General features: G+C 42.7%; 2 protein-coding genes across 6 annotated transcripts in view; one reads left to right on the forward strand and one right to left on the reverse strand.

Annotated features, from left to right (window-relative positions):
- Positions 1-12,657, forward strand: part of LOC148326364 (5'-AMP-activated protein kinase subunit gamma-1-like) — a 52,615-nt gene that overhangs the window by 18,728 nt on the left and 21,230 nt on the right. For 4 of the 5 annotated variants that reach the window (XM_088310623.1, XM_088310624.1, XM_088310625.1 and 1 more), the window contains 10 exons: positions 341-422; positions 974-1,032; positions 1,124-1,169; positions 1,619-1,673; positions 1,754-1,880; positions 3,319-3,484; positions 3,583-3,620; positions 3,698-3,844; positions 4,345-4,438; positions 5,487-6,781. In XM_088310623.1, coding sequence (XP_088166749.1) covers positions 341-422; positions 974-1,032; positions 1,124-1,169; positions 1,619-1,673; positions 1,754-1,880; positions 3,319-3,484; positions 3,583-3,620; positions 3,698-3,844; positions 4,345-4,438; positions 5,487-5,518 — 846 coding nt within the window. In that variant the 3' untranslated portion in view covers positions 5,519-6,781. Of the gene's footprint in view, positions 1-340; positions 423-973; positions 1,033-1,123; positions 1,170-1,618; positions 1,674-1,753; positions 1,881-3,318; positions 3,485-3,582; positions 3,621-3,697; positions 3,845-4,344; positions 4,439-5,486; positions 6,782-12,657 lie in introns of those variants that run through there. The other variant, XR_015846106.1, reaches the window with a different exon arrangement.
- The window catches only part of bcl2b (BCL2 apoptosis regulator b), a 28,600-nt gene continuing 24,935 nt past the window's right edge, over positions 8,993-12,657 (reverse strand). Inside the window, exon 2 of the mRNA XM_088310627.1 lies at positions 8,993-12,038. Coding sequence (XP_088166753.1) covers positions 11,901-12,038 — 138 coding nt within the window. The 3' untranslated portion in view covers positions 8,993-11,900. The remainder of the gene's footprint in view (positions 12,039-12,657) is intronic.

A 12,657-nucleotide genomic window follows, 5' to 3' on the forward strand; every position in this document is an offset into this window, starting at 1 on the left:
TGGAATTAAAATTTATGGTGACAAATAAACAGCTTGAAGCAAGAAAACTTTGCCTCTCATTCGGAGAACCATCTTTCTAAACTAAACACGGAACGTTCATGGAGGGCAGAATATGAGCGCAAACAGAAACTGAGTACCGTACTCTAAGAATTGAACAAGTTGAAACGGGACAAAGTCACACAGCTCATTTTGCAGCAAAATTTGAAAAAATAAAAATTTACAGTTGGCCATGATGTTGGTTTGAGCTTGAAGCACTCAAAGCTTAAAACGAGGGAACATCCCGCGACATAATGTGTTAATAAAACCTGATATTGTCATTTAAAAAAATGATATGTGACAGGTTAAGAAAGCCTTCTTCGCCTTGGTCGCCAATGGCGTGCGAGCGGCTCCGCTGTGGGACACAGAGAAGCAAAGCTTTGTAGGTAAGTCCCCCTAAGTCCGCTGCACTCAACTCAACCATTATTTAGTCTTTTGTTGCTAGAGATGCTTCATGTCTTACAATTTTCATTCCAGTCTTTAGCGTCTGCGTTTGCAGGTTTCAATGTCTCCCCCACACACTTTTTTTTTTTTTCGTCTGCTTCTAATGTCATAATCCTCATGTCAATGCGTCTGCGCCGCCGGTGAATGAGCACAGTGGAAACTTTGTATTATGCCGCCAGTCATGGCTGGTGGAGCGTGATTTTATTAAATTCATTAAAACTGACACAAACCATTTAACTCGGCAGCGGTTCCTCTGTATTGACTCGCGTAGTCGGACTGTTTGAATACGTAGCCAAAGAAAGACATCGACGCGGCGAGTGGATTGGCTTTGCTGTGCCTTCATTTTCCTTGAATGGAGTTTAGTGCTCGCGCTAAATAATGAATAGCGCGCAGACATAAAGCAGAAGGGAGTCAGACGTGCCCCTCCAAACATTGTTCCCTCCTCACCGGCTTCAGTCGAGGAGTTTGTTAATGTCGTGTTCTCTCGTCACAGGCATGCTGACAATCACAGACTTCATCATCATCCTTCACAGATACTACAAGTCGCCAATGGTAGCGCCGTTTAACGGCTACGATTTGCCTTGCGGTCGCTTTCACACGGCTTTGTGTTCAACCGACTCTCGTTTCCTTTTCTTTGTTTCAGGTGCAAATATACGAGTTGGAAGAACATAAGCTTGAGACGTGGCGCGGTGAGCATGACTCATCCTTAGCGACTCCTGCGCAATGTTAACGTCGAATGTAGAACTTTTCATCTTGGCGTTTTTGTTGTGTTCAATGACTTGAGAGACGCGTTAATGTTTACAAAAAAATATGCACTGCTCATAAATTGAGCATATTTGTAAGTAGGTAAATGTTCAAAAACACAATCTTAAAAAAAAAAAGTCTTTGAGAATCATCATATATTTGAAAAGAAAACATAGTTGTATCTAAGTAAAAAAAAAAAAACGTAAAAAAAAATATCTTTGAGAATCATCGTATAGTTAAAAAAAAAATTGTTTTGGTGTATGCATATATTGGACACACTTCATAGATGCCGCGCGGTTCGGAACCACATCCGCAATTCAGTATTGACGTCTTTGGTAACAGGCAGAAGATTTGATGCAACTCAAGCGCTTTGTGTTTGTTTTTGTCCCCACAGAAGTTTACCTCCAAGCGACGTTCAAACCTCTTGTCAACATCTCGCCTGATGCAAGGTACGCCGCCTCCATCGCTAAATCAAGACCCGCTCCCTCTTTTGTTCGTTTGGCTCGTCATCGTGTTTGTTGTGTCGCAGCCTTTTCGACGCCGTGTACACGCTCATCAAAAACAAAATTCACCGTCTGCCTGTCATCGACCCCGTCACCGGGAACGCACTTTATATTCTCACGCACAAGAGGATCCTCAAGTTCCTCCAGCTCTTTGTGAGTCCAACACCTTCACAAACAAGAGTGTTCACTCTGCGCTAGTCGGTAGCCAAGTCGCTTTGAGCCTTGTTGTAGCTTTTCTGGGAAGACTTTGTGCAAGGTTTCGGCTTGTCTGTGGGTTTTGTTTATTTGTTGTTTGTCCTTTCTACAAATATACACATGGGAGGGTCTGGCTTTTGATACAAGGGGTCTTCTGTGTATGACTGAGTTCCTTTCCTGCAGCGGCAAAATAACCCAGATTTGTCGGGAGTAGGTAATCAACCAATCCGACGTCAGACATCTGTGATTGACGCCTAACCCCCTGTGGCGTAGGGCTCGCTGGCAAAAAAAAAAATGCAGAAAAAACACGGCAACCACAGACAGCGATGCTGACCATTAAATACCTTTCTGCGCATGCGTGAGATGTAATACCCCTCCATACCATAGATGGCGATAGTCCTCATAGTTTGAAATAGACAACCGTAAAGCTATTGGCTGGGCCGGAATATAAAATTCTGGTCCCCCTTGCACCATAATGACAAAGTTTTCTTTTAATGCAGAGGCTGACAATTGAAATTGTCAAGGCTTTCCATCGCTCACTGTTTATCCGCATTCGTCACTTTCTCTTCTTACACCGTGTGCCAATTCAACGAGCTGAAACACCCACCGGACGCTTCCCGACGGGATCCGATGTTATGACGGATTTTGCTACGTTAATCAGAAGCCGCAATCCGACGCCTCAAGAACTTTTCACTAACCTACGCTAATATGGTAATGCAGTCATAAAGTGAGAGGAATTGCGTCAAAACACTTGCAGGGCATAAATATGAAAAAAATGAAACTGAGCATGCAGTGACGTGCATTCTTGTGTTGCGTGATAACGTATACTTTCAAACTAGTTAATTGCACGCCAAAGGTCCTCTTCCCATAATTTTCAACAAGCAATAAATTAATGTAATACAATAAATATCAGATGTATTATTCAAATGTAGTTTTTTTGTGCGAAAATAAAGGCAAATAACTTAAAATAATTCGACCAAACAAGTGTGGCGTAAACACAAGTCTGTGATTTTGAAAATTGTATTTTGCTAAATTGTGATTCGATTTGAATTTAATGAATTTTTCAGCCTTGTAACACATGCGCAGAAATATTACAACCTTGTATGCGTTCTAGTTCATCACTAAGGTGATCAATGGCATTATAGTTTTTCCACATCGAAATCATCCAAGCATGCCTTCATGGATTTTGTTTTGTAAAAGATAAAAGCCTTCCCCAATTGTTCCCATAAAGCTGGAAGCACATGATTTAATTTCAAGCGTCTTCTGTTGTCTGAATCGCGTGTTCCTGGCCAACATTTTGTTCCATTCGCCTTTGTCCATGTTCCACCATTCACTTCCATTCGTCTGCTGCCCCCTGGTGGCCGACATCTTGTTTTCTTTGTGTCATGTTGTCCAGATGTGTGAGATGCCGAAGCCAGCTTTCATGAAGCAGACCCTCGGAGAGTTGGGCATCGGCACGTACCAGGACATTGCCTTCATCCACCCCAACACCCCCATCATCAAAGCCCTCAACATCTTTGTCGAGAGAAGAGTGTCTGCTTTGCCTGTGGTGGATGAGTCAGGTCAAGGGAATATTCATGCGCTGCTTGGGAGTCATATCCCCCCCCGAAAAAAAATAAGTCTCGGAAAGCTCACTTTGTACCCTCTCTCTCGCCTCTAGGCAAAGTTGTGGACATCTACTCCAAGTTTGACGTCATCGTAAGTGGAAAAAAATTGGGCCGGCCGCGAGACTGAGCGGCTGTGTTGACGGTTCACAAGCGCTCGTTTGTGTGCAGAACCTGGCAGCCGAGAAGACGTACAACAACCTGGACATCACAGTGACCCAGGCCCTCAAGCATCGCTCTCAGTACTTCGAAGGAGTCATGAAGTGCCATAAAATGGAAACAATGGAGACCATTGTGGACAGAATTGTCAAAGCAGAAGTGAGTTTCTTTAACTGGTGCGTAAAAAAAAAAAAAGTTAGGCTCATTGAAAACATGGCTGTAGCTATGAATGTTCGTATATGCTCTGCGATTGGCTGGGAGTTATCGAACAATTCTTCATCAAGCCATTTATTGCTACTCACAAGGTCAGTTTACTGTCAACCTCAACATAAATATACTGCCCCCAGGTGGCCAAGACGTGAACACCAGGAGCAACACAATGTCCAATAATAGATTCAATGTATGTTATGACTGTATTTTTGAAAAGTAAAATAAACACACACTTGGGTTCTATTTGGCGGGAGGCTGGAATGGATTAATGGCATTTCTATTCATTTCAATGGGGAAAGATTCCATGCGTAAATGGAATGAAGAAAAAAATGAGCGGGATAAGAGTTCCCACGGTCCTCTTGAGGTTCTCTCACCGCACTGTGGTCAGGCGTAATTGATATAATCCACTAAAGTATGTTTTGTGTATTTTCCACCCACGCGTCAACTAGGTGCATCGTTTGGTGGTGGTGGACGAGCGTTCCAGCATCGAGGGCATCGTCTCCCTGTCGGACATCCTCCAGGCCCTGGTGCTCAGCCCGGCAGGTATAGACGCTCAGCATAGCTAAGCGCAACTCCTCTCAGTCCCGGACACACCACAAAAGCACCCCCAACCCCACCCCAAGTTCTCTCCTCTCCCGCCCCGCCCTCTCACTTGGTCCCAGGTAGGAAGCGTCCATGCCGCATCTTTAGTGTGGAGGCATGACCCTGGAAGCTTGAGTGTGTTTGTGAGACACTCTAGAGTGTGGAGTTGATGCTGTCAGCATTGTGCTTAGAGTTGTGATTTTTTTTTTTTGGGTGGAAAGTGAGGCACACACAGACGAAGTTCTTGACAACTTGCGTCTAATTTTCATTACCTCCCACTAGGGCAGGACGATTAATCCAAATTTGAATTGGGATTTAGATTTTGGCTTATCTCAATGTTTAAAACGTTATAATTGATGAAAAACGATGAATGGGCAGAACGGCGAAGTGTTTACAATTTCCCGACGTTGTGAACGTACCCTGAATGCACCATGTTGCTTACGTAGCACGCGTGTACTGTAGCGTATTTGATTCTGTCGTCCCTCAGCGTGTTTATCTCTTTAATGACGCCCTAGTTGGAGTTTACTTTAAAACGGAACACACAAACAAAAAATACACACGTTGTATAGTTAAATAAATGTGTTTCGTTTTTAAAACCTCGGTAGCGCTAATGCTAAAGTGAATGGAGGATGCCATTTCAATGCTAACGGGAAATTAGCATCGACTTCGGGAGTGATATTCCTTCAAATAACACACAAACGCTGCGGAAACACATACACACAGGTAAGATAAGACTATTAAAGGAGCAAATCCTTCACAATGCGTGGAAAAACGAGTTGTATTAAGAGAGTTCATTCGCAACTTGTGTTCTCGTTCTAAACTTTGTATTCCATCCAAGCTCGGCACCACACTTCCCCCTAGAGGCCAAAACGTACAGGAACAGCTTTCAATTGCCATTACTGTATTGAAGTCTAAACTTCTTTCTAATTTATTTTATCGTTCACTTTTTCAAGTTATATTTCAAGTTGAGATTTCCCCACTTACCGTTGCTCTCCTACGTTTTCCTCAGACAGCTGCAAGGAGGAGAACCTGACCGACTGAGGGGAAGCATCCGCTAAAGTTGAGACGTGGTGAGAGCTAAAAACAACAAAAAAAACTTCAAAAACAAAAGCAAGTCGATGCTACGTAGAAACCAAAGAGGAGAGAGCACTGAGGACTGCACTTGTTGAATGTAAAGTCGTGTTGACTGTTCTAATTAGACCAGTACGTGTACATTTGATATACTGTGTACATATATCTATATATAAATATTCTAAAAACTCACCATTCTAGTCACCTTGCAGCGGAAAAATGGACCAGATCAGATGGGTTTGAAATTGAGTTGCTCGCGTTGTCAGCATTTTGTCACACAGATGATTCAAAAGAAAACAAAAAATAACCCAACAAAAAATAGTCCCACTTTACTTATTTAATAATAATTATTTCACTATGTTGTACTTCTGATGATTATTTTTTTCTGGGTCTAATAATTTCCATGTCAAAAGTTTGAAACGGGTGAGAATACATCATTAGTTCTGTCAGTGTTACTTATGGCTAATGGGTAAAAATATTACTGCTAGGCATGAAACGTTGTGTAACAACCACAGTCATGCTCCACGTCATTAATGATGCCGTCGCCGCATGAGGTAAGATCATCATTAACACCGCGCAGTTTACAGCATGCGTCTCCACTCTTATAATTCATCCGACAAGACTGTTAACATGCTTTGGCAGGTGCTGCTGTTTTGAGTAGCAGCAGAGTTCAAAGGGCTCAGCAGTTAATGCTTTAATATGTCAACATAATAGCATCTATGAGGCAATTCCAATTATTAACCGTTTTGTTCTTGGTGGGGGAAAAAAAGGGAGCTGTCTTTCTGAGGGAGGCGTTTAATCGTGTTCAGTGGATGAGGGACATTATGGCTGTCGATTTACGCGACGACCGCTGTTTGAGGAAATGAGCGGCATTTTCCTTTGACAGTGACTGAAGTTCCACACATTAATTTTTTTATTTTGTTATTTTTTTTCGCTCTAAAAAGACGATGCAAACAAAAATGTCCGCAGCTGGACATGTGACTCATCTCCTCAATGGACTGTAAATAGGATTTCCGTTTTTTCTCACAGAAAGCTTTATTTTTTATGAGCGCGTCATGAACAGGAGACTGCAGTTTTCATTTTTTTTTTGTTTTTTTGTAAATATGCTGCTGGATCCACATGTACTGTAAATGTGCAAGCATGACAAATTACACTTAAAGCAGTATGGATGTTGTTTTATTTTTCTAGTTTTTCTGCTTGCAGAAAAATAAAAGGCACTGAATGTACTTTGAACTCAGTTATTTGATTTGACTTTGTCTACTTGTGCATTTTTATTTTATTTTTGGTATATTATTTGGGCGGCATGATGGTCGACTTCTTAGCACATCCGCCTCACAGTTCAGAGGTTGTGGGTTCGATTCTGTGCTACGGCTCTCCTGTTTAGAGTATGCTTCTTCTCCCCGTGCCTGCGTGGGTTTTCTCCGGGTACTCTGGCGTGTTACTAGAGCGAGACATCTAAATTGGATTTCGGGTGATAATTTGACACTGAAACCGTGTCAACGTACTACTTTTGAATTTGAAGACACGTTGTACCCCGGCACGCCACGTAGTGGCGCTGTTGCTCACTTGTAACTGCGCTTTGGTGGTGCAGTCCAATTTAATTATCACAGAAGAGGCAATGACCTGTCTGCGTGTCTGCTTGGATATTTCCATGTCAATGTGAGATGTGTGATTTCACTACGGCGCTTGTTTGATCTCTGCTTGGGAAAATATCCATTTCAGCAGGAAGTTTTTGGCGTGTAAATGAGTGGATGTGATGGACTTCCAAATGAGGAATGGAACTGGACTCGAGTGATTCCACACAATCTACTTTGATCTCCCAATCCTCCCTCGTGGTCTCCCCAGTCTGCGCTGGGATGGCCTCCTTCAACTACACCTTGTAGCCCCCGAGCAGGAGAGGCAGGAGGGCTTCCTCCTCCTCCTCCTCCTCCTCCTCGTCCACCCGTCTCAGGCATCCGCACTCAGGCCGGACTCTCGTTTGAAAATCCACAGGCTAATTTAAAATTCGTCTCCAGAGCATGTCATGCATTTTCTATGCACGGCGAGAAGAGGGATAGCCCAAATGAACTCGCCTTCCGCTGCGAGCATTCTGACACTTTCTTTCCCCCGCGCTCATTTTCTCTGCGCTCTTTCAACATTAGTTTTACGGCATCATGCTTTTCACAAATTCCACTGAGCGGTGCCGCTGCTGCCTTTGAAGGCATGTGTGATCAGAGCAGGGGCGAGGGGGTGGGGGGGGGCGGGGGTGAGGCAGGGGCGCGACTGGAGGGGGGGGGGGGGTTGCCAAAACCTGGCCGCAGGGCATTTGGAGTTTTTTCTTTTTTTTTTTTTTTGCACACACTTGTCTTTAGCGGCGGATGGGAGTCAGTCTGGCAAGTGCAGAGCTTGGGGACAGCTTTGATGTGTGCTGGTTTGGGCGAGGCTCACTTATAAGGAGAACAGACATGGATAGACAAGATATATTCCAGCCAAACATCGCATTTTACACATTGTTTTCACGGTTGACTGTGACGTGCTTTCGTCAAAATAGCTCAAGGACCAAGAATTGTGCATATCTTAAAGTGCCCTATTTGACTTGCGAAAATGGAAGAAGCAGTTGAGAAGGTCCCCAACTAATACTGTTAACCACCGTCGTAAAAACCAAATTTCAGAAATGAAATTTGGTGTAATTAAATCGAGAATGATCTATTTTCCGATATTACTGCATCCTTCATTGCGCTACGCTAGTCATTACTTAAGGATTTTTTTATGACATATCGCTTCAGAATGTTATGTAGAATTATAGTTTATTCCGAAAATTTGCAAAAAATAGTAAAAAATCCCGGCCAGATGATAATGGCTCATTTTTAATGAGGATTTTTTTGTGACTATTGGTCATCATTTTCAAACAAGTGACAACAGAACATGACAAAGCAAGCCAGGAAACAATATTACAATGCTTGCCTCTTACTCTCAATGACATAGTCAGGCTGAGGAAAAAAAGAAAAAGCAGGCCACAACCATAAAAAAAAAAAAAATGGCCGTCATTAAGATGAGCTGAATGTAGTCCAAAAAACCCGCATTCAATCGCTTGAGTTTTTCAAAGGGGTGACATCAGTTTTACGTCCAGACTTATTATATAAGTGGCAATGTTCCGCGCAATCAAGTTTCCCTTTATTAAGATGTCACATTTTCATTGGCTGGAATTAATGTGGCTTGGATGACCATTTTGGTGGTTAAATACACACCGATTAATTTTGCTTTATTTTATGTGCCAGTTTCACTGGAAACTTTGCGGTCAAGTTAAGCGCGGGGAAACGAGAATGTAAATTAGTTTCCCTGATACCAAACGGATTCGCTCAAAGACGCACATTCCGAATTCGGCTGATGAAAATGACTTGCTAATACAATTATACATCCAAATTCAAAATTGCACCAAAAAAAAAAAAAGACTCAGCAAGCAGATTTGGCGGCTACTCAACAAATGTGTTTTTATTAGGAACAATGGGATCCCCTAGCTTATTGTGGATTATAGCAGTAAACAACAGAAAACACGTTTCACTTTCTTTCTTTATGTTTTTTCTCTTTTTTTTCCCCCCGATTTAAGTGCTACAGGTTTGCGATTATAGGTGTAAAACAGTACAGCAACCGTAGTGCCTACATTCGTATATGCACAAGGAATACATTGCAACAATTAAATATACAGTTGTATTGCTGTTCTAGCTGTGGCTGCTTTTTGCATTGTGGCCCGCGACGCCCTACACACAAACACTCGCACGCACACACACGCACACACACAGCAAGGGGGTGATGCCATGGACATAAATGAACCTTTTACAGCATCAAGTGGATTATAGTACAGTTAACATAGACAAGGTGAAGCCACATTTGTTTTTCCCTTTACGGGTGACGATTGGAATAAAACGTGAATGCAAGTTGACTTTGGTTTGCAACTATCTAAGACGAGAACTGTGGCAGTTTATAAGCTGTGTTAACGTCGACGTGAAATTAAACGTGTAGCAGCCTCAAGCCAAAATGGACGCTTTCAATTCACTTTAAAAACGTTGTGTTGTTACAATAGCAGCCAGAAAATAATGGGGTTACAGTGTTATTCCATAGAACGAAAAAAAATAAACAAAGCAAACAAAAAAAATGGTTAAAAATAACTGACGTTACGGTTAAAAATCCGGTACCTCGCAATAAATAGACAATGTTGTTTTTGTCCTCTTCTATGCAATTCTGATGGATAAATATTGAGACATCAGGGTCTTTCACTCATGCAAAGACTTTTTTTTTTTTTCTTTTCAAAAATAAAACTGTACACACTCACACAAACACAAAAAAAATTAAATCATGGATCACTTCCAGTTTTTCTGTTGGACTGAAACACAAGACAAACATCAATAAAACAGGAGCTGTTCGATGACTGGAGGGACTTCTTCTCAGGTTCCAGCACACAGGAACTCCTTTTTTCTTTTTTTTTTAATTTTTTTGGGGGAGGAGTGAGCTGCAGTGATTCTCTCGCTCCCCCACACCCCCAAATCCTAGTGGGTGAGGTCACGGCTGGAACACACCACTTACTGCAGCAGAGTATAAAAATCTCCATGATGTGGATGAATCTGAGCATTTCCCCCCCTCCTACTAAAGTCGGCAACGGCCTGATTATCGTATGTCCAATCGTAAATGTTAAACCTGTTCAATATTTACAATTGCAAATCCTTTCGGATGTGATCAACACACGGATCACGCACAAAAAAAAAAAATCTTTAGTTACCGCAGCAGCTAGAGTGTGCGTGTGTGTGTATGTGTTTGTGTATATAACTGCTACAGAGGCGGAAAGCAACAACTTGGGGTAATAAAAAAAAAAAAAAGACATAACATGAAATGGGCGCCGACTTCTCCGGAGGATTCTTTTACACCAGGAATGCTTCTTTGCTAATCACCTTCCATGAGACATTAAATTGCCCCATCTGCTCCGCTCCGTTTGTGCTCTCTTCGACATACTTGTTCGTCCTTTTCGTCGCCGTCTTTGGGTCCTCCACGTAAACTTCTCTGTGCTTGAGCGTTTCGGAGCTAAATCCCACTTGCAACACTTTTGAACAGATCAGCTGTTTAGAGTGCACTATATGGACACAAGTATTGGGACACGATGAATGGGTCAGAACTTTTTAGTTGCTCTGTTTCGGACAATTGTGTGTGTTTTTATGATGAGGAAGGTTTGACCTTGGAATGGATTTCAGCTCTCCCGCTTCCATTGTTGGTTTCAGCGTCACGTTTTTTTTCCTGTACAGTTTGTCACGATATTGTGCTGCCTCCTGATTATTTTGGTGTAATTCCACTGTAAACCACTAGATGGTGGCATGCTATTTCATTTGACAGTGATTAAAAGTATGGAAGTTATGTTGAGGTCAGCCTAGTTTTTGCTGAATGTCGAGTCGTAATCAATCTCTGCTTTTTAGGCCGACAGAACTCAACGAAATTTTTTTTTTCCTCTTTTTACATGTAATTCCTTGTTTCTAACATGGTGGCGCATGTCCCTTAAAAGGAAGTAATGAGCCTCAGGTGTAATGTTCGAGGCATTTAGTTTGTTGACCTTGTGTATTGTATGTTGATTTGAAGAAGAGTGGAACGTTTAATTTACGTTCAGCTACTTTATTTGCAGTTGATGTTATTGGAAAGAACAAACTGTTTCTAGACATCGCGTACTATCAGATATTTGTTTTTGCTACAAGGACACGCGTCAATTATAGCCTGTTCACACCTCAGTTATGAAAGTTCTTTTTTTGGAAAGACTTTAGAGAGGACAACTTTATCTTGGAAAAACAGGCCTAGGGTTTATTTAATATGGAATTTCTATTTTGATGATTTCCCCTGGAGAAAAGTGGATTGTGTTGAATCTCAGAGGTTCCGGTTTATTTGCAGTTTTTCGTAGGTGTCCCAATACTTGTGTCTGAACAGTGTACACTATCACACACACTTACCACGCTGGTCCATTATACATTCCAAGCAGCTGTTCTTCACAGGAAGTCCTTTGATGGGTGGCTGCCGGGGGGGGGGAGGGGGTATAAGGGGGTAACCGGAGTCCACGGTTCAAACGGGGTCCTCTACCCTCACAAGCAGGGGCGCCGTAATCGTTCGTCCCATCATCTCATCTCCCCACATGACACATGCAGCTACTGTCTACGCTAACACAAGGTTCATGCTACGACTAGTAGAGAAGCAGGCGGCATTGAGTTGAGAAAGCAAATTGGGAAGAATCTTGCGTTGTCCGCAGCGTCATCACTTAGTATCTTTAAAGGAGGGAATGGTGAGTGTGGGTGAGTGTGTGACGGTCGATCCGGAGGGTTTAAAGCCAAGTTGGGGGCGGGGGGGCTCACTTCTGGGTGAGGTACGCGCCGATGGTGAGGCTCGCCGCCCCGAGCGCGGCCAGGCCGAAGACGGTCTTGATGGACGGCCACGAGCAGCTGAAGACAGAGTCCCTCTGACGGTCGTAGAGCTCCACAAAAGCATCCTGCGCACAACAACAACATGAATCTGACGGTGGAACGACAGCCACATCTTCTATTTTCTTTAATTAAGATGATACATTTTCAGATGTTCATTTGATTTGGTCGCGGGGTTATCTCCTCATTGCAGTGTCAAAAGTCAAGTTTATTTAGAAGATGCTAAATCATTCTCCCGGGGGAACGTCTGCGCAAAGTCACACAGCCATCCATCAAAAACAGTCTTGTGAGTACATTTGAGTCCGGGCCCAAGTGCATTGGCAGCAAAAGAGTCATGTGAATAAACAACCGCAAAACTTTACCCCAGAAGACTTTGCAGTCCGAATCAGTTTTGGAAAAAGAAAATGGCAAAACAGAACCACTATTATCAACTTGACTGCAAGCCGCAGGAGATAAACACACAAAATTTTTTTTTCTTTATGTAAATCCTCCTCAGCACACCCTCCAATACGAGTAGTGTTGTTATTGCACCCACGCTGCCAGCAGTACCATTACACTTCACACACTCGCCCACACAAAACCTCAGACACCACACACACACACACACGCACATGTTTGACAAGCAGGGGAATCACCCAAAAAAACTCGCCAAATAGCGTAACAGATGGCACATTCTTGTGGCATTAC

This window comes from Idiotropiscis lumnitzeri, chromosome 12, assembly GCF_059441095.1.
Source record: "Idiotropiscis lumnitzeri isolate Australia: NSW breed Sydney's pygmy pipehorse chromosome 12, RoL_Ilum_1.0, whole genome shotgun sequence".
NCBI lineage: Eukaryota > Metazoa > Chordata > Actinopteri > Syngnathiformes > Syngnathidae > Idiotropiscis > Idiotropiscis lumnitzeri.